This window comes from Python bivittatus, unplaced genomic scaffold, assembly GCF_059951505.1.
Source record: "Python bivittatus isolate LINGU-HERP-01145 unplaced genomic scaffold, Pbiv_v1 ctg000700_np1212, whole genome shotgun sequence".
NCBI classification, from domain to species: domain Eukaryota; kingdom Metazoa; phylum Chordata; class Lepidosauria; order Squamata; family Pythonidae; genus Python; species Python bivittatus.
Genome location: NW_028277098.1, coordinates 11,953,526 through 11,978,850, shown reverse-complemented (window position 1 = coordinate 11,978,850; position 25,325 = coordinate 11,953,526). Strand labels below are relative to the sequence as shown.

Below are 25,325 nucleotides of genomic sequence, written 5' to 3'. Positions count from 1 at the left end.
CAGTGAGAACCTATCTTGCATGGGCCAAATGCCACTCCCACTGCCACCCACTTTTTCCTTAACTGCTGTGATGCATCAAAACTTCCTGATTTTACTGGCTATATGTTATCAAATATAAGTATACATAGGATTACAAGTTTAATTAAAAATAACTTGAGGGATTCTTGCAATGAGTTAATTTTCAGTATATCAGACATGCAACAGTGAAAATTTGGCTTGTGTACATGTGTACATCTGGAAAATTCATGCTGCATTAAAACTTAATACAGACAAAATTAGCAGTATTGTATATACATCCATGATAGTGACAAATTAAAGGGATAAAAATGGGCATAAAAGGGAGGTGTTTTGTTTGTTTATTTGTTTTTGGCTACACAAAGGATCCCAGAAGTATGACTTAAAAGAATATTGAATTTTGCCATTTTGCAGATGAATTCAAGTTCTTTATGAAAAGGCTGCCCATGAACTATTTCCTCAACACATCTGCCATTATGCACTTGTGGACAATGGATTCAAATTTCCAGCATCGCTATGAGCAACTGGAATCCAGCATGAAACAACTATTCCTTAAGGCACAGAAAATTGTTCATAAGCTCTTTAGCCTAAGTAAGAGGTGTCATAAACAGCCACTCATCAGCTTGCCAAGGCAAAGGTAAGAAAACAAAGGGGGAGGGAAATACAACCAACTTACCCTAGTGGAGTGTATTGTGGAGTTTGATATATATTAAAATGACACTTCCAAAACAACACTAAGAACAGCATCACATAAAAAAGACAAATTCTTTTGGGAATTACTGTCCAAGGATATTATTGTAACACTGATCCTTTAGTGTTAGGGTAAGGGTTTAAAAGTCTGGTAACACATTTGATTATTATTCCTTTACATTATGTGTAAAAATGATCAATACCTTTATATATATAGGTACACATACATATCTACACATAAACACACACACACACATATTTCAAGAAAGTATATAAATAGGCAAAGAAAAGGAATGAAAGAGTAAAATGCATATGAACAAACAAGAGGTTTACAGATGTCATAGAGGTTATGATTTTCCAGGATATCATTAATTGATTGTGAATAGCTGAATATATCATATAGTTTTGAAAGCCTGAAAATTGCTATTAAGCTCTAAACAAAGCATAAATATCAGGAACCGTGGTTAGCACAGTATTTGCCACAGAATAAAATTAAGAACTACAGTAAATTCTAAATATATTACTAAATGTCTGTTCTAATATCGAAATCCTATAAAATTGAAATATAGATCTCATTCACAGAGAAATCCAAATTTTAGATGTGGTATTAAGTTATAATCTAGAAATAGTTTAAAATTTGAATTAAATTCTGTGTCAGTTTTACTTTTAAGATACAAAGCTATCTTGAACACGGCAGTGTACTCCCACAACCTGGTTAGTCATTTTTTCATAGAGGGAATGAAATGTCCTTTCCAATAAACGGTATACACTGCAGTATCTCTATAGCAGTTAAGATGTACAAAGCTAATTTAGCATACTTTGAAGGAATATATGGTTTAGTAAATTTTAATAAAAATATTACAGGTTGAAATGGGAACTGAAGTTTTAAGATGTATTTCATTCTGGTACGAATCATTTTCCCAAACTGTTTAACTTTACAACATTGCTCTTCACATTCCCAATGATTTTTAAAGAATGAATGATCTATTTTAGCAATCAGGCCTGGAGTAATATACCAACTATAAAACATACCAATGTTCTCTAAGTATAATATTCTGGGTAAATTTAATATTTGTCTTCCATTGAAATTCCCATTGTTGCATATCTATTACTGCATTTAAATTCTGCATCCATTTGTTTGGCTTTTGTGTCATACTTCACCAACAGTTGATAAATAAGGCCCAGCAGATATTCGATGTAAAATGTTGTGAAATTTTAAAATTCAATCAACTCTCTAAGTGTTCCTCCTTCTTTCTGCAATTATTTTAATTTTATCCTACTGACCTGAAGATACTGAAATGAGTCAGGTGAACTGGAATATTATGAAGTAAGGGCCTCAAAAGAGGTAGCTTGGCCATAAAGTAATATAAATACTCTACAATCCATATTAAGCAACTGGCATAATAATAACATTTAAAGTTTAGTGCTGCCAAATCTCCTCACTCTTCCAAATCTATAAAATCTGAATTTAATCCTTGGTCTTTTATTAGACTGTGTGTAATTCATTACTTGTCTATGCCAATCACTTACAGTAACAACTTATTTTTAATATGTATTGGAATCATCTGGAAAAGAAAGTTAAGTCTTGGTAAAATATTCATTTTTACAACGTCAATTCTTCCAAACCATGACAAATCAAATCATAATTATTTCTAAACAAATCCTTATTCTTTTTTTGACAGGTAGTTTTCTAAGTACTTGACCTTTTTTTGTTATGTTCAACCTTGTTATGAGATGCAGGTATTGCTTTTCTTTCTCTGTTAAATTCTGTGTCAACATTTGGGTTTTATCTTTATTGATTCATTAACCTGAAACAAACCCATATCACTGTATGTATTTCATTAACAAACTACCCATTTTAGTTGGGTAACTCAGTACAGGAACAGGAAAAATACACATTTTTAATTTGTATTTTTGAGTTGCTAATTCAATTCCTGGGATGTTATTTTCCTGACATTTTCAGCATGAATGGCTCTAATGCCAATAGAAATAAGGAGAGATGGGCCAATCTTTGTCTTGCCCCCTTCAGCATGATGCATTGTTGTGATGGAGATCAATTTACTATTATCTTGTTTTTTCGTTCTGTATATCTACCCTATACCCATGTTAAAAAAAAAAAAAAGGCCCACAACTCATCTTTTTCAAAACTGCAGGCATAAAAGTCCATTCTAAACTCTCAGAGGCTTTTTCAGCATCAAGAAAGATCATTCACTTTTTTGTTGTTTTGATTTATCTTATTGGTAACATTCAGTGTGTGTCTTAATGTTGTCTCTCATATATCTCTTTGGAACAAATCCAGTCTGATCAGGATGTATTATTTCAATGAAAAAGCCATCTATTCCCTTTGTGAATATTGCCATGAAAAAGGTAATAATCTACATTTGTGAAGATTGAATGAAACAAGGCTGTACAATTTTTGATCAGCTTTCCTAGCCAAACCAAAATGGGCCAGGCCATGAGATGAAGCATACTCCATAGGACTGCTGCTTTAAGGCACCCCATATATATTTGAAACCCATTCAATGTTTCCTTATAGATTCCACTTAGCAGATTAAGAGATCTGTTCCTGTCCCTGTTCTTTGCCATGAGAAAACAAGGTAGGAAAAATATTCAGAGAATGGCTTCTGGAATTCTTTCCAACCCCTTTACTGGCAGTTGCCATAGGACATGTCTGTTTTCTGTATTTCTTCTGAGTAACAAAGTAAGAAGGTTGTGTGTCTATGTGTTTTTATACTGTATCCTAGTGTGTGTGTGTGTGTGTGTGTGTGAGAGAGAGAGAGAGAGAGAGAGAGAGAGAGAGAGAGAGAGAGAGAGAGAGAAGCCAAGGACCAAAGGGGGCTCCACAGTCACCCTGTCCCAAGTCCTGGGAGAACAATCAGGTCTTCAGTAGTTTCCTAAATGACATAAGCATAGGAGCCACATAAATCTCTTGAGTCCATTCTTAGTTCTGTGTTCCGTTCTTAGAAAGTTAAGCTGCTGACAGACAAATAGAGCTGCTGCTGAGTCCTTTTACAGAATGCCCTTCCAACATCCTTTTGGACTGGAAAAAAATTAAAAAGATAGGAAAGGGAGCATCTGTCTTTCACTGCTTTTCTGGCTTCAGAGCAAGAAGGGTCAGTACAGTGTATGCAGGACACCAGTTTGTTTCCTTCAATCTGCCAATCCCAAAGTAAGTGATCTGATTAGTATTCCATGAACAAATGATGACATATCACACAGGCATCATTGCTAGGTCCCCCATATTTGCAACTGGATAGGCAGCCAATCTAATGAAGGCTAAAAGCAGCTACAAACAAGCTCCCTTCTATTTCAGTGTTCTTCTGTTTAATTACAACGACTATCATCAGATAAAGAAATTATATTCCCTCCTTTAATCTCAGGCTAGATCAAACCTATAGTCAGCATGTGACCTCAAACAATAGCCAATCAGTGGAGGGGGGATAATGTTGTGATCTCAAAAGGGGAATCAGGGCCTTTGAAAAGTGTCAAATGAATTCAAATGAATGATAAATGTACATGATGATTTTTAAAACAAAACTAATTGCATACTTATAGGGACATTCCATATTAATTCAACATTTGATCTGAATTTAAGAAGGTGTGATTCTTCAGTGTCTGATGAGAAACAGCACTGCCTTCATAAGATCAGACTGTTAGTGTCTCTCTGGGTTCAAAAAACAAGACAGTATTTGAGAACAAGGTGAAATACGCCTAAGGTTCCCCTTCATCTAATTTCAGGCTACAATATATTCCAGATGGATTTTTCTAATTACGCTGGATCCCCAAAGAGAAGAACAATGATAGCTTTTAAGTTCTGGTGGGTGACTTTAAATATGCATTATGATGAAGTGAAAGGTCTGTTCCAAAAGTGTTTTATACATTGATAGAAGTCCATAAATCATTGATACTACATTTCTCTTAAATTATCCTTAGTGCTGATTTCCCAGATTCAGCCAGTCATTTTCCAAGAAACAAGGAGAGAGAAAAGAGAAAGCAGCTAACATCCTAGATTGCTTTCTTTACAACCATGCTATCATTATGATTTCATTCAGAGTCCACTGAAGCTGATGACAGTAATAGTAAAAATATTCACTGAAACTATGCCAAGCTAAAATATGATTCAGCACACCAGCGATGATTTAGTAGAAGGGCTGAATGCTATCTTATGGGAACCATAAATTCAAATCAAAAGCATTTTTTTTCCTTATAGAAAATAGCAAACATTTGAAATGCCTAATATAAATTTGAAACCTTCTTATGATTTTGTGTCATGCCTAACTTATCCCCTTGCCCTGGTTTCCAAGTCATTATCAGCCTGAAGCTGTCATAAAAATTAAGTATCTATTTATTTTAAACATGCTTGACTACATAGAACTAGGGAGCACATTTCAAGGTTTTTTTCCAGCAGCAACTTAAATCAGCTTTATATTAGCTCAGACCAATCTCCACACCATCTGGCAGTGGCTCTTCAAAATACTAAACAAGTATCTTCCCAAGTGTGCTACCAAGTGGGATGCCAGATCACGGGTTCAGCTTAGGACTTTCTGCATGAAAGCTATGTGCCTTACACTTAACACTGTTCCTTGTCTAAATGATAATACTTTTTAAATCTTTTCACCATTCCTTGCTCAGACTCCAATTAATATAGTGATCAAGATTCATTAGTCACAAAATACTTGTAGCTAGCTTGAAATTATCACACCAGGCAATTAGCCAACAGAAAAAGACATATTTAAAAGAGTAGAAAGAGCCACCATGTAGAAAACCCATTTTCCCATTTAGATCCAGTCACACATAAACTCAAACACAAAAGTTTGATTCAGGCAGTCTCCTATAAGCCTTATTCAGCCAGTCACCTGAATTTACAACTCCTGGGTAAAATCAAGTGGTAGATTTAAGTTGTGAGCCCATCTGTGTAACTCTACAAATTATAGCTAGGTTGAAATCCTCATGAATCTTGACATTTTATTCCAATGAAAATACCTAATGTTCTTTATGGTAAGTTCTTCTAACTATGACAAGTCAGTTTTCTAAATTAAATTCCCAGTGTTGTTGTTGTTATTGCATTGTTGTTACTTTGGAACCATGAGCAGCAAAGGAATGCAAAATTGCTTTAAGTAGTAAAACTAATTAATTTAACTAGTAAAGCTAATGAACTAGTGAAGGATTTTCTATTCTCACATTTGTTGAGAAGATTGACTTATTGATGATGTTGTAATCCTTAATTGACCAAAAATAGGAGACCTATATGGAAATAAAACTGGAAACAGTAATCTCCATTTAAACATAAGTTTAAAAAATTGTTTTACTCATGAGCAACCCTACTCATTCAAAAGAGCATATTATATAAACAGTGACTGTTTACACTTGGAGATGATTTTTTTCAGAACACAGATCATATGTTACAAAAATAATTATTTACCTTTTTCATGTTAGCTCCTTAATGTGCCAGCTAGGGGGGAAAATGTGTGTAAACTACAATTATCTAAAAGGAGAAGATGCCTTCTTTCTTCTCTGTCTTGTTGCTATTGCTGTAGGTGCTCTGTTTGATAAAAATGGTTGCCGGTGGGTTGTTTGCTTGTTTTCTGCAAGGACATCACAAGAGCTGGTAAAACCATATATTCTTACTTGTCCAACTCAATATATTGCTCACATTAGAAAGGGTTTGTCCCAAATTTTAAGCTACATACATATTTGCATACACATTTGCAATGGATTGAATGCAGGTATCCTTGAGAAATCACATACACACCTACTTGGTGACACAGATGAGATCAGGAATTTAAGAACAAGACCATAGTCCTTCATTTAACAGCTACTTTCTTTGGACCTTACTGGATTGATAAGGAATTTAATTTATTTAATTTCAAATAAGTATACTCTTATTTTATACCTAAAGTAGAAGTGGGCAATTCATGTTCTGTGGCCCCCAGGCTACCATTTGTCCTCCTTGAGCCCTATTCAATTGCCATTTAAGAGCTGGATATTGTTTGGGTATTAAAATGTGTTCAGGTGCATTCTTTGCTTTAGTTTTTTATGGGTTGAATTTTTGGGGTGGGGGGTTCTGTGCCTCTCTTCTGATGACTTTGCATCTTGGTTCATTGCATACAATTTGCAGAGGGTGGAGGTGGCAGGGAAGGAACAAAAGATGTTCCTGTGTCCGTCAAATATTCAGGAATAGTCACTCTATACTCCAGAATTGAACTTTTATTTTTACTACAATTAGCTGAGCCTTCTCTAATCAATTCTGTTCAAATACATTGGACTTATGTTTATCTAATCACCTGGCTACCATGCAGGATGGAGACAATGGACACTCAAGTACAACACATTTGGAGGCAGTAGCTTGATGAATGCAGGCTGAGCTGAAAGCAGAATCTTTTAGGGACTCAAGGAAGCCTTAGACCAGAACAGGGACCTTCTTTTTGGGAATCCAAAATCCTCCATGAAACTCCAATCTCAATGTGTCATTCTAAAGCTCATATCCTGAAAATGGTGATGGCACATCAGCTGTGCTAAAGGGATAGAAAGAATGTAAACTTGTATAAAATATACCTTGGAAGAGAGGGAGCTTCACTGATCCATATCACTGCCCTCAAATCATTTATCTTTATGTTTAGACTTCTACTACATATATAGTAGAAGATGCCAATAACAGGTCTTACTCAAATCAGCAAAGAAATAGAATAGAAGAAAATGGGTTTGTTAATACAAGGAGAGATTTAAAGAATAGGTTAAGGTGGTGTCTACAGAAAGGAATGTCATCCCTCAGATCTGATCCTCAAATCAGCCCTTTGAAAGCAAGAGAAAGAAAGTTTAGGATTCTTCAGACTCTCATTCTTCTTGCGGCTTTTACCTAAACTGCAATATCTAGAATGGTACCATGTCCTATATTACAGAAAACTGTTTGAAGGGCTGTCAGAGAAAATGTCCTCTGTATGATGGCTTGACTGCTTTACAAATAAAGTTCCCTTAAAGAGAGAGAGAGAGATAGAGAGAGATGAGTAGGGACTTAAAGTGATCTACTGACAAGAGACTGAGCAGGCACATTTCATAATTTGCCCAGTATTCTGCACTATGATAAAATATATTTCTAAATAAATTGTTTAAAAATATTGATAATTTAATTTAGTTATGTGAATTCTCTTTTGTCTTTCAAATGGTCCCCCTTAACAATAGTGTGGACTGCAATGTCAGAAGAAAGTCTACAATATAATGATGATGAAAATTAAAGCAGATTTATTAGAGTAAAAAATGAAACGCCTTGGGTTGTACAAAGTTTGAAGGAAAGAGAACAATAACATTTGGAGGAAGGAGAACAACAAAAAACCCTAATCCTATAACATAAACAATTTTATACCAGGAAGAATTGCTCAGAATTTAAGCAAGTAGCATTTTGTTTTACATGTCACTTTCCTGTTTATTTGATTAATAAAAGCTATACATTTACATATAAGCACTATCTTAAAATCTGACATCCCTTATCCTCATGAAGATCTGGAATGTTTGTGAGAATGCAGGTGCATGAGAATTTCGATAATAAGGTATACTCTAGATTTTTCTTGATATTTGCATCTTTATAGACGTTAGGCATCAGGTAGCAGAAATAGAACCAAGTCAAAACAAATTTCTCCTGAGATTTTCAAAAAGCTTACAGTGGCTGAAAGTTTAGCTTTACTTTTTAAGAGGATGTTGATGTTACCAAATACAATGACTGTGAAAACAATGTCCCAGGTGATGCAATCTGTCTGCCTTGGGCAGCAAACTTCATTCTTGGAGTTTTTTGTGAATCTCTCATATTTCACAGGGTTTTCAACAAAGAAAAGCAATTATGCAAATGAGGGGACCCTTTGAACTTAATGATTCTTACTAGCAGTGTCTGGACTGTGAGAATATTCCCCAGCTGATTTGCATAATACAAAATAGATTTGCAATTTACCTCTGGAATATGCAACTGGTACATGGAAGTACATGTTTTTTTTTCTTTTTTGTTTTCCAACAGAGTCCTACATTAAGTTACTTTTCCTCAGTAACATAGATTGTTTGAAGTTGTAATAGTCTCCTTTTGTCTTCATATCATAGGTAGAATTTTCATTATATTTTGAAATTCAAGCTGTAATTGACTGATTAGAAAGTTTTGCAGCTTTTCATAGCAGTCACACATTACATAATGTTCAGTTTCAGTTTTCGCTTCTCAGATGGTTTAGCAACGATGTGGATTTGTTAATAGGCAAAAGCAAGGAGACATTTAAGAAAAGTTTCTGTGACATGGAGGAACATTATTTCCTTTTTTAAAAAGCCTGTCACTTAACAGTGATTACCATCATCACAATATGTCATTTTAGGCACATTCTGTGAAGATAAAATGGTGGCTATGACAGCAGTTACTCTTGTTTGTAAGTTTTATAAATTACACTTTTACAGCTACAAATTTTACTCATGTCCTTGAAAATCTACGTATACCACAAGTATTTTGTGAGTAATTGTGTTAAATAAGTACTATGTTTGCTAGACTCATTAAATGTAGCTTCTAAATTATTAATAAATCGAGCAAAGAGATGCCTGTTTTCAAAAAGACACTATTTTAAGGTATCTACAGATATATATTTATATATTTTTTCCCTTGGAAAGAACTGCAAATATTTCTTTTATTTAAAAAAAAAACCAAGAAGTTTGCAAAGGCATTTTACTCTCCTCTATCACACTCTGTCCAAGAATGGATATTAACAGGAAAACGTTTTATCTGTTTACCATCACAGTGGCATAATAAGTAAACTTCCATTTGTTGAAGAGAAGGAATTTTAGGGATCTATAGTTTAGAGATTTAAAAAAAAATCGAATAAAACCAGTCACAATTAGCAGTGCTGCCATGTTTTTGAAGCATTTGACTTAACATCATTTTGAGTTAGAATAGTTCTGTAAAATAGAACAGTACCTATGGGTGGTGGAGTGGGAAGAAAAGAAAAAAAATATTGACTTGCCTAAGGCTACTGAATAAGAGAGTCAAACAAAAGATTTTCTTGGTTCTTTTTTTGTACTGAAGTTGATGAGATCTTTGTGCTATTCAGACAGATGTGTATCTATATGCCATGAAAAACGTATAAATTCTATGGGAAGTCCAGAGGAAAGCATACTGGAGGTTATATTAGAGGGTGAACCAAAAAGGTACAATTTCAGAGAGTTATAATTTAGGGTTATAGTAGCCCTCCTGCCTTCCAACCTTTTAAAACGCTCCTAAGGCTGGCCCAAGCTGTTTTGACTGTTTTGAGATCTTTTCATATATGGACATGGTTACATGCTTGAGAGTCTATAGAGCTTGCAGAGAGCTGCCAGCCAATCAAAACGTACTATTTAGTGCCAATACCTAAGCACAGAGTCAATCAGTGCACCAGCCAATAACCTTGGGATCATGCTATGAAAATTCAGCTATAAATCAGTAAAGGTTGGTGGTGAGATTCCCTGCTGATTTTTAGTGGGGAACAAATAAAATGAATTATCCCTTTGCATATGTTCAGAATCTCTAAATTTGTAAAAGGAAAAGAAAGCAGAACTAGGAATTTCCAGGTTTTTTTAATAGAAAAATTAGTCCCACCCAACTTACTTCTGGCTACCAGGAATAAGAGAAAACAGTGTGTATCTTCCAATGTAGAAGTATTGCTTGCTTTTATCTTAGTGTTTAAAACTTCGTTGCTTTTTTTTTTAAGACCACAATAGAAATGAAAATAAATATATATTTTAAGCCAGCTGCTTGTTCCTTTAAAAAAGAAGAATGCATTAATAATAGATAAGAGTAAGGCTTAGATAATTGTAACTAGGTCATTCCTCTCTAAGAAATGTTACAGCTTGCATCCTATCCTAAGCTAATACAGTGCAATCCCACCTACTGATACCATTTGCACATCTAAATGCAGAAGAGGATTAAAAGGCAACCCCAGTATCTACAATAGCTGAATATGTAGCATTGTTGATAGTTCATCATACTTAATAGACCTATTCTGCCAATATTCTAATGATTAACAGAATGAGTTTGGTCCACCGCTGAATTCAGTGTACCACCACTGAAAATAATCTGCATAAGCCTCATCACTATGCAGTTGAAATAGCTTGCAATAAGGGACATCAATTGGTGCCAAGTCTAAGCAGCACAGTTTGTGGATGAATAAAATAAAAGCCAATAAAATTTATTTTGAAAAGAGACAATGTAAACATTATAATGGAACACTGGAGCAAATTGTATTTTCCTCGGCACATTTGCAAAATGGCACCATCTTGGCAAACAACTGCAAATCCAATTATTCAAAACAAGTGAATAAAATTCCAAACAAGTGAATAAAAAAGGGTAATGTTTGATAAATAAAGTTTGTAGACAAGCCATGTTCAATTCAGCAAACGCCAATATTTGGATTTATAAGAGCGTTCAAAGGAAAACTCTTTGGAGATTCATAAGGTCTCTGCTCAAGAAAAAGCTTTTAAAATATCCTAGATTTTAGGTGATAATAGATTATTCATTTTTATCCTCCCTGGATGAAGCAAAAAGTATGAGAACAATTTGTTTGTTTTCCCCATATGACTTTCCCTTGAATATTTATAGTTTGCAGCCTTACATACTGTAGGGAAGTATGTAAGGCTGCAGAACTTGCATACTTGCCTACAAGTAACCCTCCCTTGAAATCATTGGGACTTAGTTTTGAATATAAATTCAATATTTTAAGAGTAGCTGCTCATAGCAAGTTCTTCAAAGTAGGAAGTAGACCCAGTATCATAGCATGTGCTGCCTGTGCATTCAGATACTGGCTTCTATATGTTATGTGGGTCATTATTATTTAAAATTAAGCATGTAAGGAAGTATGCCGATATGGTTGTTCACTCCTTAATATATTCATCAATCATATAAAAAAAGAAAAATCAGAAACAATTGCAAAATATTTACAGGGACTGAACCAAAGGTATATTTGTGATTTCATGGATTGGACCTTTTTCAGTCAGGATTCAGGCTGGGCTATAGTACCGACACAGCATCAGTTAGCCTTTTAGATTACCTTATGAGGGGTTTGGTGTGTCCATCCTGGTTCTTCTGGATCTCTCAATGGCTTTTGATACCATCAGCCATGGTATCTTGCTGGACTGGGGGCGGGAGGCACTGTTTTTCAGTGGTTCTCCTTTCTCCATGGCTGGCACCAGTCAGTGCTAGTGGGGGAGGAGAGATCCACCCCTAGGCCCCTAGTATGTGGAGTGCCTTGGGGCTCAGGTTTCTCTCCTCTCTTATTTAAGATCTATATGAAGCCACTGGGTGAGGTCATCTGCCAGCATGGGGCTCAGTATCATCAATATACTGATGATATCTAATTATACATCTCTACCCTATGTGGGACAGGTGATGCTGTGCAGGTGCTGGCTCAGTGCCTGGAAGCTGTAAAGGCCTGGATAGGGAGACACTGGCTGCAACTCAACCTAGCATGATGGGGTGGTTGTAGGTTTTTTGGCCCTCCAGGATCAGGAGATTTGACCTCTTTGACTCTGGAAGAGCAGCTGGAAGAGCAGGCGGCAGCCATGGCCAAGGGGGCCTTTACACAAATCCATCTTGTGTGCCAGTTGTGAGGGGTCCCACCCTTTTAGACTTCTGGAGTGCTATAAAACCCTGGCTCTTCCCCCAAGCATTGGGCTAGGATGGGGCTTGAGCAATGAGGATGATTGGTCTGGCACCTGGAGGGAAGGGTACTTTTATTTTTAACTATGATTTTTATGGATTGTTGTGAGCTACCTAGAGTCATCATATGAGATAGGTGGCCAAATAAGTCCTGTAAATAAATAAAATAAATAAATAAATGTTGCCCCAAAACCCCTTACATAGTCAACTTTTCTCCTTTAAAGGAGACCCACTTAAGGGGGGGGGGAAACTCCTGCAACATTTGTGTTTTTTTTCCCCCATAGCTCCCCACAAAAAGAAGGTGAGGGAATAAATTCATTACATAATTATCAAATTACTAACAACATCTTCATCTGTCCCATCCTGAAATTGGATTGGATGGTAAGAGTTTGATGACTTGGAGACTTGGATCCAACATTTCTGCCATGGTATATGCAAACCACAGTGTAACTCTGTCAGAAGTACAAGGAGTTTCTAAATGTGTTCGCTATATAATGATTCTCAGTTATTTAGTTAGTAAATTGTCACAAATATAAGTATTCCTAAAGAAAAATCACATATCTATTAAAATGGCTGGGTTGATTATCATTGCCCTGTTAAAAAGAATGTCTGCAGCTTGGGTCAAAGACAGACCATTTGTGCAACTCCACTTTGCCGTGTTCCCTGTCACTATGTGCAAAATATTAAGCCACATAGTCATAATAAAACTTGGCTGCATTTTATTGAGGACTTGTCACTATCATATATCACATACTATGTACAAACTGGCGCAGTAATGAACAAAAACAGTTCAGATGTTCAGTACTTTGAATCACGCTCTATAATGTTGGCTTTGTTTTGTTTTAAAATTGGTTTTCATTACATAGTTGCATGTGGGAGTTAAGCATGGATTTTCAGGTTGAAATGCAAACAAGCATCCCCAATTATAAATCAGAGAGTTGAATTTCACCGAGCAGGTGCACACCAGAAAGCCAGCTCCTACCCAAAGGAATGTTGATAAGATAAAAGAAGTAGAGAAAAGGTATAGGTCAGTTCCACTGTGGTTACTTTTTTAAAAATTAAAAGGACTTACCATGTAAAACAATCAAAAGTGATAAGGAGGGGGAGGACAAATAAGAATTTCAAGGCTACATTTTTAATTAAGCTAAAAATCAGAGGCATTTAAGAGAGCTCACTTTCAGGCCAGCGGCAACAGAAATTAAAGCAATGCACAAATAATTTCCTTGATCTAATCTGACACTTCCAAGATTTAACTATCTGTATTTTTAGACAGATATATTGAACATCTGCTCTGATGCACACCACTCATATGTAAGCACATACTTTTGTTTGTTGACTAGATATACTGGGACAAACTATTTTCACAGCATTGTGTTCAGCCAGAGAAGCAGCTGGCATGGCACTTTATCAATGCAGTGCTAAAAGATCTGTAATTTTAAAGACAGAGAATGGAAGTTGTTGATTCTGCTTGCTCAAATTTCAGTCACGTTGATAAGAAATGCCACCAAATTAGGGCTACCGTATCTAGAAATGCAAATATCCAGCAACTCACTAGATGGTACCAAAATTATGCTGAAGACCTCTTTGCAGTACCATCTATTGGTACTTCAGATTTTTGCAGTCCAGGTATAGGAAAGTAAAGTCTTCAAATAAAGTTCAGTTTCTCGTGACTTCACAGTCACATCTATCCAATTTTCTTGGCAACAGTACTAAAGTAGTTTGTTGCTGCCTTTTTCTGGGAGGTTTTTTGTTTTCCCAGTCTAGGCAACAGTCATGGTATTATATGGAGGTCTCCGATCTAAGTACTAACCAGATTTGACCCCACTTAGTTTTTGAGCCCAGGCAAAGCAGACAGTTACTGTTCCCTGCTGAAATCAGATATGGCATCCCTACCCAATAATCCACAGAAAGGCATAAATCTGTTTCCTCTTGTTCCATAAATAATGAAATACATACATAAATAACCTCTTGCAGACACTTACACCACAGTATGTCTAATTTGGCAGGCCATTCACTATGTTAGCATACTAAAGCATTTTTATGTAAACTACAAAATGAATTCAATTATCTTTTTTTTAAAAAGATCAACATTTGAACATTACACACAGACATAGCACTTACCTGTGTGCAAAATTGTGAAGCTTCATTTACTCATAATCCATTAGTGATTATTCCAATTTCATTAAATACTGTCACAAGGTCAAGAAACTATAGCTATTTGTTAGCTATCTCATAATAGTTAAAGGGAGACATGAAGCTTCAAATTCCTGAAGTTGATTCTGAGCTAGAACCAAGGTAAAGCTGATAGTCTGTGAAGCACCTTGAGCTGTAGTATCTTCCCAAAGAAGTATTCCAACCTCATCTTGTCTTCACTATGGACAACCAGAAACAACAATATCCAACTGAAATTGGATTGGTGGATATAAGTGTGACCCACTTCACCCCCATTTCTGTGGGGATAAAGTCCTGCCCTAAACATATCTTGAAGTGCATTCTATTGAATTCAATGGAAGTTATTTTCAAAGCCCTGTCCATATTAACACTACTAATGTCCCAGAATTGCACTACTGTGTGAAGCATTGAGCAAAGGTTCTCACTTGCCCTTCCTTGAGCAAGCCAAAACTCTCTCAACTTTGCTGATGTGAAAGCACTAAAAATAACATCTGGCTATCACTCCACCCCCTTCATTTGGTCCCCCCCCCAACTCCTTAGTTATCCCCTGTTTGCTGTTCACAACAAGGAAAAAATAAGCAACAGCAGTGGGCTGCTATATGCAGAGGTGACAAAGCTGCTTGTCAAAGTGGCCAGAGACAAATGCAGGAATGCTTTTAAGCTGCTGTGGCACCTTCACTTCAGGAAGGAGCGTGGAATGTCAGGAGGCAGGATGAGATGGGAGTTCCTATCTCTGGAAAATCTCCCTCACCACAATTCCAGTGTACCTACTTCAGAATTGCCTTCATTTTTTTTTTCCCCTATAGAGCAGGAACTCAGCTGATTGTTTTCTGAAATTAAATACAAAGCCTGCAAGAAGCCCCACAGCATCATGGGAACAAGCTAAACAGCACTGCCCTGGTATATAAAAGGGCTGTGAGACCTAGTGAATATGATTGCAGACTCTAGTCTTTGGTGAGCTTAGCAGTTCAAAAGAGCCTTATATTTGTAGTGTGTGTGTCCTATATCATGCCAACACAAATTTGAATAAGTGCAATTAATCTCCACTTTGATTGTCTATGACAAGGCAGTGAACGCATACTGAATTGCTACACATTGTCTGTAATATCAGAAGGAGTAAACATCAGCTCAACATTGCTAGGGAACAGAGTAGGAATGGGCTATTGTACTCCTGGCTAGGAGGGGGGCAGCTTTCCATTGGTTTCAGGTTAGCCACCTTGTGAACAGAATTTTGCATTAAATAGACTTTTGTCCTTTTACTTTTATGCTCTTATGCACAGAGTCTGAATTTACAGTTTGAGACCTCCATTTCTGCTGGGGTTAGTTCTCATTCTGAGCCAATCTGTACTATGGTTGATACCCTTAGATCCAATACACACAATGGGGATAGAATGGGGAAACTGGAGAGAATCTTCTTGAACTTCCCAACACAGAGAACTTGAGTTGGAAGAGGCCATTTAAGGTATTGAGTCCAACCTGCTGCTTAGTGCAGGAATCCATTTTAAGGTATCCCTGATAGATACCTGTCTACTTACCATCTAAAGATATTCAGTAAAGGGGAACCTTCGTAACTGGTCTCACTGTCAAACTGCTGTTATTGTTAGGAAGATTTTCCTAACATTCAGTTGGAACTTTTGGAAATTACTGTGTAATTTAAATCCATGATTCCATGTTCTGAACTCTTGGGCTGAAAGAGAATAGTCTTTGGACATGTTTTTTTTTTTTTTAAGAAGTTCTTTATTTCTATCCATACTCTGTTTTTAAGATGCCCCAATATTTAACATAAAAATGTGCAAGTTCCTGAAGTGTCCATCTCATTACATCTTTGCTGCTTCTAACAGTGATGGGCAATCTTTTCTGTAGGAGAAGGGATCAGGAAGCCAATAATACTTCGGAGAAGTTTCATGATGAATGTAGGCATTTAAATACAGAGCTTTTTATACAATATGCTAGAACTGGAATTCAAAAATTCACTTGATGTCAGACTCAAGTAAGACCCAGTTTTATTATTTTATCCATTTCCACTGATCCAACTGATTAGACCTAATCATTGTTTCAGCCAGTATGATAACAGGGATGTGCTTCCCCCCCCCCCCCCTTACATGTTATGTTATATTTTCAAGCTTACTTTTCATTCATTCTCTCAATCAGCATCATCTAGCCTTCAGTACCCCAGATCCTAATCCTGTGATCAGGCAAATAAAATGCAAGTGAATTGCATGTTCCCAGCTCTCTTATAATTCATCAATTCATGAAAATGCCTTAGGCTGCAACCAGATGCTAAGGGAGATGTATGAATGCTTCTAACACTTGCAGGTCTACAATTCTACTTTGCCATTCTACTGGAAACATCTAATAAAATGAAGCAACATTACAACATAGTTTGTATTAAGGTTTTCTCCAAGCAATCTGGTCCTGGAACTGAAATACAGTATAGAAATTCTTATTATGTTGATGCCATATCAGATATTTTAATTTTGTACTATTTAACATTATAGGGAGTATAGGAAGGAAATCTTCCTCCCACCATACAATCTTCCTGCCATAGTCAGGGCAAAAGGTGAGAAATTACAATTAGAATGGTCTCAACAAAAAGATTAAAATGCAGGGAGAAGCACCAATCTGATCTGGTAAACATTCCTTTCTGTCTAAGCTTAACCAGAGGTTTCCTTGATTAAATAAGAAAAGATCCTTTCCCTGAAGAGATTACCATCTCAATCAACAATGACTGTAGAGCGCTCCCTTTCTGTTCACCAGCTAGGTGCACTTTCTCAGAACTCCTAAAGGGGGCACTTTCAAGGAACAAAAGCAAGGTTTCTCTGTATAAAGGGCTTCCAGGGAAGATTTGACACAGCCACCTCCGATAGCTAATTCTGTATAATGCACTCTTGGAAATAAGGGTCACCTCTGGTTCAAGCAACTGCCTGCATATTTTATTCCCGGCTTGGAAATAAACCTGGTGAGATGTCTTTCTAACAGGAGAAATTCAGGGAGATTTTGAAATATTTAGTTCTGCCTTTGTTGGACGGTCTTCAAATAGCCAATTTAAGTGGCAGTGAGATTAGAGCCAAAACTGGGACACTTGGGAAACCAGAGATGACACGAGATGTTTCAGTGAAAACCTATGTATATATAGAAGTATAACTAGTCAAAATAGGAGAGGGAGGGAGGGAAGCAGGGAGGGAGAAAGTCCAGTTGGGACTGAAGAGTTTTGTGGTGTTCATAATGTATCGAAGAGGTTGAAACCAGTATGAAACTTGTTGGGGTAGGGACAACGGATTAGGCTTGGCTAAAACTTGCTCTTTATAATATACCAGAGGAGAATATGCAGCATGCTTAAATCTTGAAGAGGGTCACTTCTGTTATGATTGATGATGTGACATTTTCTTACAGATCCTGCTAGTATTATTTTAGACAAAGATGACCTTTTTTCCCCCGTCTGCCCCGAAATTACATAGGATTATTTAGTGTAAAGAGTAGAAGTAAATGCTTTTGTATCTCGGATTTTTATTTTATTTTTTCCTTTTCCTGTTCAATTGTGTCTGATTTTCGGAGATTGCCTGGATAAGTCCTTACAGTTTTCTTAGCAAGCTGTTTTCAGAAGTGGTTTGCCATTGCCTCCTTCCTAGGGCTGAGAGAAAGTGACTGGCTGAAGGTCACCCACCTGGCTTTGTGCCTCAGGCAGGACTAGAACTCATGGTCTCCCAGTTTCTAGCCTGATGCCTTAACCACTACATCAAACTGGCTCTCTGTCTCAAGACAAATAACATAACCTTGATTAATGGTGAAAGTTATTTTGGCATCCAAGCCTTTCTTTTGTTAAAAAAAAATGAACAGAAAACTGATGATTTTCTAAATTTAAGATGAAAGAGTGCCATCTGTTTGAGCTTAGATGGCTTTCATCAGCCCATTGTCTTAAAAAAATAAATCCACACAGTTCAGATATCTATTAAAGCAATTGTTAAATTCCGGTGAATGATAGCATGAAATAACTGGTGGAGACACTAAGTCTACATACTTCTACCCAGTGAAAACACCTGAAATTACTTCTCAAAAGACATGTATGGGATTGTTTCTTAATGTATTATAAAACAAAGAAGATCACAAAGGTGCTGTTTTCAAAGAAATAAGGAGTAACTACCGATAAATATATCATCTTTGTATGAAAACACTTGTTTCAACAAAACTCGTTTGTCTTTCCTATTAAAACAAAAGGATTAATCTACTTTCCTTTGTATAACATTCTTTTTTTTCCAAGTGCAGTTCTTTGCACTCAGATTTTGATTTAAATGCAAAATTTGTAAACTTTTTCATACATATCATACAGATAGATATATTTTTGAAACTCACTCCTGTTAAGGTACTCTTTTTTTCTTTTGCAAACTCTAGCCCCTAATATATGCATTTGTGTATCCTACTGGTATTTTCCCCAGTATAACATTTTTGCAGATAGAGATATAGATATATAGATCGTTAAGTCGTTTTATATGCATTCTCTGAATGGAAAACTACCCTGTAAAACGTGGGGAAAAACAAAAGCCAAAGGATAGTAATATCATTGCAGATCATCTATTAGAGAAATACTTGAATACATAGGAATGCAAATGCAAAACTTCCCAACTTCCATCCATTCTTTTACACAGAGATAAACAGTTGTCCAACAAAAGGCCTTGCTGATAGATGATGGAACTTACCAAACGGAGGATGAGTAAATGTATGTTCACCACATATTGTGAGTGACATGGCTTGGTCCTGTAATAGTAAACCTAGAGCAGATGAAAGGAAAAATGTTTAGGTCATTTAGGTCAGCCACAGGATTTGGTTTCAGTATCTATATCACGGCAGCATAATCTATCATAGCTAGTTAGTAGCTGTATTAGATTCGATAGCTATTTGTAAGCAGTTGGACAGACTAGCCAATATCTGTGTGAAAGATTAAATGGGCACACATCTGACATCTGAAATGTCAGTATCGAAAAACCAGTGAGGGGAAATTTCAGTTCCCCTTGAGAAAAAGAATTACAAAAATCAATTTCCTTATGAGACAGCCAAACTAGAATTTGTCAAAAGATTAAACAGTTTTTCACAGGCTAGAGAACAAGATGTCTTATCACATTTCAAATGTTAACCATCAGTGCAAGAATGCTTATGTTAGATTTAATGACTGTCACACTATCAGTCAGACTTTTCCTCTCCTTTCTTGCTTCTCTTGACCCTGCCACTACAACAGGTTTGCGTGCAGGTGTATATTCCTTTATTAAGACTGTATTTCATACATCTGAATAAAAGTTACATGAAGACTGACAAGACTGAGTGGCTGTGGCTTTTAAAGCCACCTGAATTGCTGTTTTTCCATTTTTAACAACTGGGGTAACAGTCCCCCAGGCATAACTGGGGTCCTCCTGTACTCACAGCTCCTGCTTGAGAAACAGGTAGCAGCTGTTGGCCAAGAGGGCCTTCACATAAATACATCTTGTGCATGTTGTGCTCCTTTCCATGCTGGGAGGCATTCATCATGGTTATTATTATTTATTAAACTTGTATGCTTCCCAACTCCCAATGATTCTGGGTGGCTCACAACAATCAAACAAATTGCATTAAAACCAATAAAATGTAAAAGATAAAATCATGCAGTCATCTTCTGACTGGACTACTGCAATGCCTTCTTCAACCCGTCCCACCCGATCACACAGAGAGGGCATGCTTTGGACCCCCTTGGTGAAAGAACTTTGACTGGCGGGCTCCAGAAGGTGGGCCTTCTCTGGGGTAGCCCCCACTCTTTGGAACATTCTGCCCCCAGAAGTGCGATTGGCCCCCACACTCCTGGCCTTACGTAAGGCTTTGAAGACCTGGTTCTGCCACCTGGCCTGGGGTGGGGTGGGAATACCTCAAGCATGGGGATGGCTAGCCCCATAGAGGCCTTCTGCCTTCAGCCTCAGATTTTTCATGCTCTTGGACTCTCCTTCTTCTTTTTAGTAATGCTTTTAATTAAGGTTTTATGTATTTATATATTTTATGTTTTAATGTTTGTTGTGAATTGCCCAGAGTTTCCCCATTGGGGGGAGATGGGCGGTTGAAAAATTTGATAAATAAAATAAATAAATAAAAATAAATATGAGGCTCCCCCTGAAAAACATTTGGAAGCTTCAGCTAGTCCAGAATGCATATGTGCACCCATGTAACATCACTGTGATTTGCACTGGCTCCCGGTAGGATTCTGGGTGCAATTCATGGTGTGGGTTGTCACACTTAAAACCCTGCATGTCATGGGGCCAGGCTACTTGTGGGACTGCTTGTTCCTGATGGTTTCTGCCTACCCCACTAGATCTTGCAAAGTGGATATGCTCTGAGTTGCCTTGGTGAGGCAGTGTTACCTGGTAGGTCCTAGGAAATGTGCTTTCTGTCTTGGCACCTACCCTATGAAACAGCCTCCTCTCAGATACTTGGACAGTTCCAACCTTAGTGGCCTTTCAGAAGGCTGTGAAGACCTGGCTCTTCCTCCAGGCATTGGGGCCGGGCTGTTAATTTCAGGAGCTCTGGTGTGGATATATGGCATGGGTGTCGCTTGAGATTTTTAATGAGAAAGCCTTGACCTGTGTGTATTTTTATGATTGTTGATGAGATAGATAGATAGATAGACAGACAGACAGACAGACAGACAGTTCACCACCTACAGTTTTGTTAGACTGATTGGTGGCCTTATAATTTTGATTAATAAATACATAAATAAATAAAAGGAAGTGAATTGTAATCCACAAAATTATACATAAGAGTAATGTGTTAGTCTTTAAGTAGCCACAAGCCTTGAAATCACACTTCTAGAATTAATATTCTGTTGCCCTTTTGGGGTCAAAATAGTTAAAACAATGAGAAATAGCTCCTCAGTGGTTTGAATAAGCTGACCACAGGTAGTCCTCACTTACCAACTGCAATTGGGACTGGCAACTCCATCACTAAGCAACACAGTCATAAAGTGAAAAATCATGTGACTGCGCCCAATTATGACATCAGTTCCAGCTACACTCATTAAGCAAATCACTGTAAGTTGTTAAGTGCGATGTCACATGACCACAACTTGCAACTTCCAACTGGCTTCCCAATTGACTTTGCTTGTCAGAAGCTGGTTGTGAAGGTTGCAAATAGCGATGGCATAACCACGGGATGCTGTGACCATTATAAATCCAGGCCAGTTGTGAAGTGCCCAAATTGTGATAATGTGACCACGGGGATGCTGCGATGGCTGCCTCTTCAAGGACCAGTAGCAAGTTTCCGTATTCAGCATCAGCATAACTTTCAACAGCTGCTGAATGAATCAGCAGTAAGCGAAGACTCCCTGTAATTCTTCCTTGCCTCTCAGCCATACCATGCACTCATTTGAATCCCCAACTATCATTGGCCAGCAAACATCTAAGCAAGGAAAGGATGCAGTCAAACTGGAGAATATTTTTCTTTAGACTTCATGATTGCACCTCAAGCTTCTTGTTTTTCCTGCTTTTTGACTTTTTTTTTCTTATCTAGTCACATCCTCTAAGTCTTGGTTAATCCCCACCAATGTCTTTTTAAAGCATGTGTGATCCATCTGTCCATTGTCTGGCAAACCTGCTTCACATAGAGAAATGCATATTTTAACCTTCAATGGATTTTCATTTCCTTAATTGATGAGTGAAAGCTAAAGGAATGAGCAGTGGTTCAGCAAACCTCACCTGAAGTATAAAATTGCTCATGACTAAGCATAAAATGCCAGGCTTGTATGATACCAGCAAAGTCATATTTAGTTATGTTCTAAGAAGAATCGAAAAATGCTGCTGTGTGTTCTTGCTTGCTATAATTCAGGACCCCAGCCATGTATTTCCATTATCCCTATATAGCATTCCATGTTGACATCTGCATGCTCAGCCTTCTTAGAGGGTCATTCCATACTTTGGGCTATTTTGAGCTGTTTCATACCATATTTATCCAATGGTAAGCAACGCTGAATTTAAGACTACCTCTGCCAAAAAGGAAGAGTATTGAGAAATAAATAAGTGTACAGACACAGAAAAATCTTGTGCAATATCCAGCTTCCCAATCTAAAGCTGCCAACTCCAGCTGAAATCTCTCAGTCCTAGATATATTTTCACCCCTCAGTAGGTGTCACATTTGGATGTGCATATATGCATATTTATTCCTACATACTCCAGAAAGAAAGCAATAAAATAGGAAAATAAAACTAATGTTTATTGGATTAGTGTCTGCTGATTAGTTGCCTGGAAATGTGGTACCCCACTTCTACAGTTAATTGATCCTCATCTGCACATCCTAACCATTCTCTCTTTCCTACACAAACCACTGTCACATTGGGGAACACACAAGCACACACATGAACATTTTCTTCCTTCCTTCCAGCAGAACCAGTCAAGAATAAGAAGAAGGAAAGAAACAAGAACTGAACGGAACGGAACTGAAACAGAAAGGAAGAGAAAGGGAAATAAAATTGAATAGAAAGAAGGGGAAGGGAGGCAGAACTGAAGAGGCAAGGGAAGAAACGAGTGAAGGTTTTAGGTTTAGCAAGCAGACCCTCCCAAGCAACAGCTGATTCTCAAAGGCATTCATTCATTTTAGCAGTAAATGTCTGCAGAAGTTCAGTACTACCTTCTGAATGTGCTGTAATTTCTGAGATTCCTTTAATAGCATCCCTATATAGAATGTATTACAATCATCAAAGCAGGAGGTAACCAGAACAGCAGCTGGGTCAGACCTTACTAGGCTTGGATGTAGTTGGTAAATTGTTCACCACTAGAAAAAGGCATTCTTTGCCACTGCATTGACCTGAGCATTCAAGGGGAACACAGGATCAAAGAGTCCCCAAGGACTAAATTTTATCTCGGGGAGGGGGGAGTTTAGTGCAGGTAAAGTCCCATCCATCCAGATACCATCTTTCCCAACCACCAAGCCTCCATCTTGTCTGCATTCAGCTTCAGTCTGTTACACCACTCCACCTGTCCACCCCCTAGTTGTTTCCTTGTTTTCTACAGTGTCTTTTATTCTTATGTCACAATAAGATAGCTCACACATATTCATTTGGGATAAATAACATGGCTTCCTAATTTTTACATCTTGATCAAGGATGGGCAACTTTCTTCTACCTGAGGGTTGTACTTAAGCTTTGAATAGTATACCAGAAACTGTATTTCAAAATGTAGGCAGGCTAGTGAAAAAACAAAGTTTAGATGTAGTTTAGGTGTAAATTTATTATAGTTAAATATAGTTAAAGCAATTGTCCTTGTACATTTCATGATTTCCCATATGTTCCATACCCATTTATTTCTGGTGACACACAGGTTTCAAATTGTGGGTATCCCCAGTATGGATAGTGCCCTTTGGGGTTTGTGAATAACAGTATTCAGCATAGGAAAAAGGGGGAATTATGCCTGGAGTTTTAATCTGTATTTTGTAACTTGTATAAATTAGCTGGAAACATTCAGACAAAAGGCTGCATAAAATATACAGTATATTAAGTAAGCAAGAGCAAACACATTAACATGTTTTTTGTTGTGATGGTGATACTTGTGGTTGACACAATAAAGGATTGATTTGTTTGTTTTTGTGGGCATAGTGAGGATTTTTTTGGGGAAAAAAACCTTATAAATGAGAAAAGAGAGTTTCGTTCGGGTGGGGAGGAAATCATCATTTATAGATCTTTTTTTTAAAAAAAAAATTAGAAGTACATAATTGCTACTGTTACTCATAGCAGGATTAACTTTGCACATAAAAACAGAGTCTCTCCCTGTAGAAGGGAAAGGCTTTTTCTTTTAAATCTTTAGTGAATGGAGATTAGTGTCCTGAAGGGAAGGAGTAATGTATAATAGAGAATCTCTCTACAAGCGCACCTGTGAATCTTGGCAAGGGGAAAAAAAATGATTTCATAGCCCTGAATAGCTCAGTTATCTGGGCATAGAGGCCTACAGTTATTTTAGATAAATGAAGCCATATTATTTGAAAAAAGCTGATGACACTGCACTTCAGATAAATCTTCAGAGTTCTGTGAAGCACCTCAAGCAAGAGGGGGAAAAAATTTCCTCACATGGAATGAGATTTTATTCCAAATTCTGACTAAAAATAACTGAATTATCAAGAGAGAGATAGAGTGCGGCTTTGGGTTTGGGAACTGTCGGTGGGTTCATTGATTCCTCCTCTTCCCTTTGATCGATTCAAGATGCTTTTAAATTTCTCCTTAGTTTTTGGATACTGAGTCATTTTACAAAAGAAAAAAAAAATCCCCCAAGGCTTTGTGTGCAATATGGAACTGCTGGATACCGCTTAGGATCTTGGGTACAATTTTTCTAGCTAAATGTCATGCTGGAATCACACAGACTGTAATATGATATGATATATGATATGATATGATATGCATTATGATAGGTATGTATTTTGTAGCATAACTTCTTCTGTCCTTGTAATGGTGGCCAGGAGTGAAAGCCATTGACCCTTGACTATTACGAATGTTGGCATGTCAAGCATAGGAGATCAGTTAACTATCTAGGCTTTTTCCTATTTGGAGGTTGCAAGTAGAATAATTTCAATAGATGTTAATTAGGTAGACTTTGATATTTCCTCTGAATTTATAACTAATTGAGGCATGCTGACTCAACTCAACTGGTCTGACAAAACTAGATTCACTAATCACATTCTTGTCCATTGCAGGCCAAAATAAAGTATGCACATGTGCTCTGTAGAACCTGCCATGTGATACTTTTCCAAGTTTCTGTATCCATGCATTGAACATTGTTGTTTGCAAGAGAATCCTAATGCACACATAGCT

General features: G+C 37.1%; 1 protein-coding gene across 2 annotated transcripts in view; it reads left to right on the top strand.

Moving 5' to 3' along the window:
- The window catches only part of BRINP3 (BMP/retinoic acid inducible neural specific 3), a 234,879-nt gene that overhangs the window by 195,867 nt on the left and 13,687 nt on the right, over nucleotides 1-25,325 (top strand). For both annotated transcript variants that reach the window (XM_088153501.1, XM_088153502.1), the window contains one exon: nucleotides 430-652. In XM_088153501.1, the coding sequence (XP_088009627.1) occupies nucleotides 430-652 (223 nt within the window). The remainder of the gene's footprint in view (nucleotides 1-429; nucleotides 653-25,325) is intronic.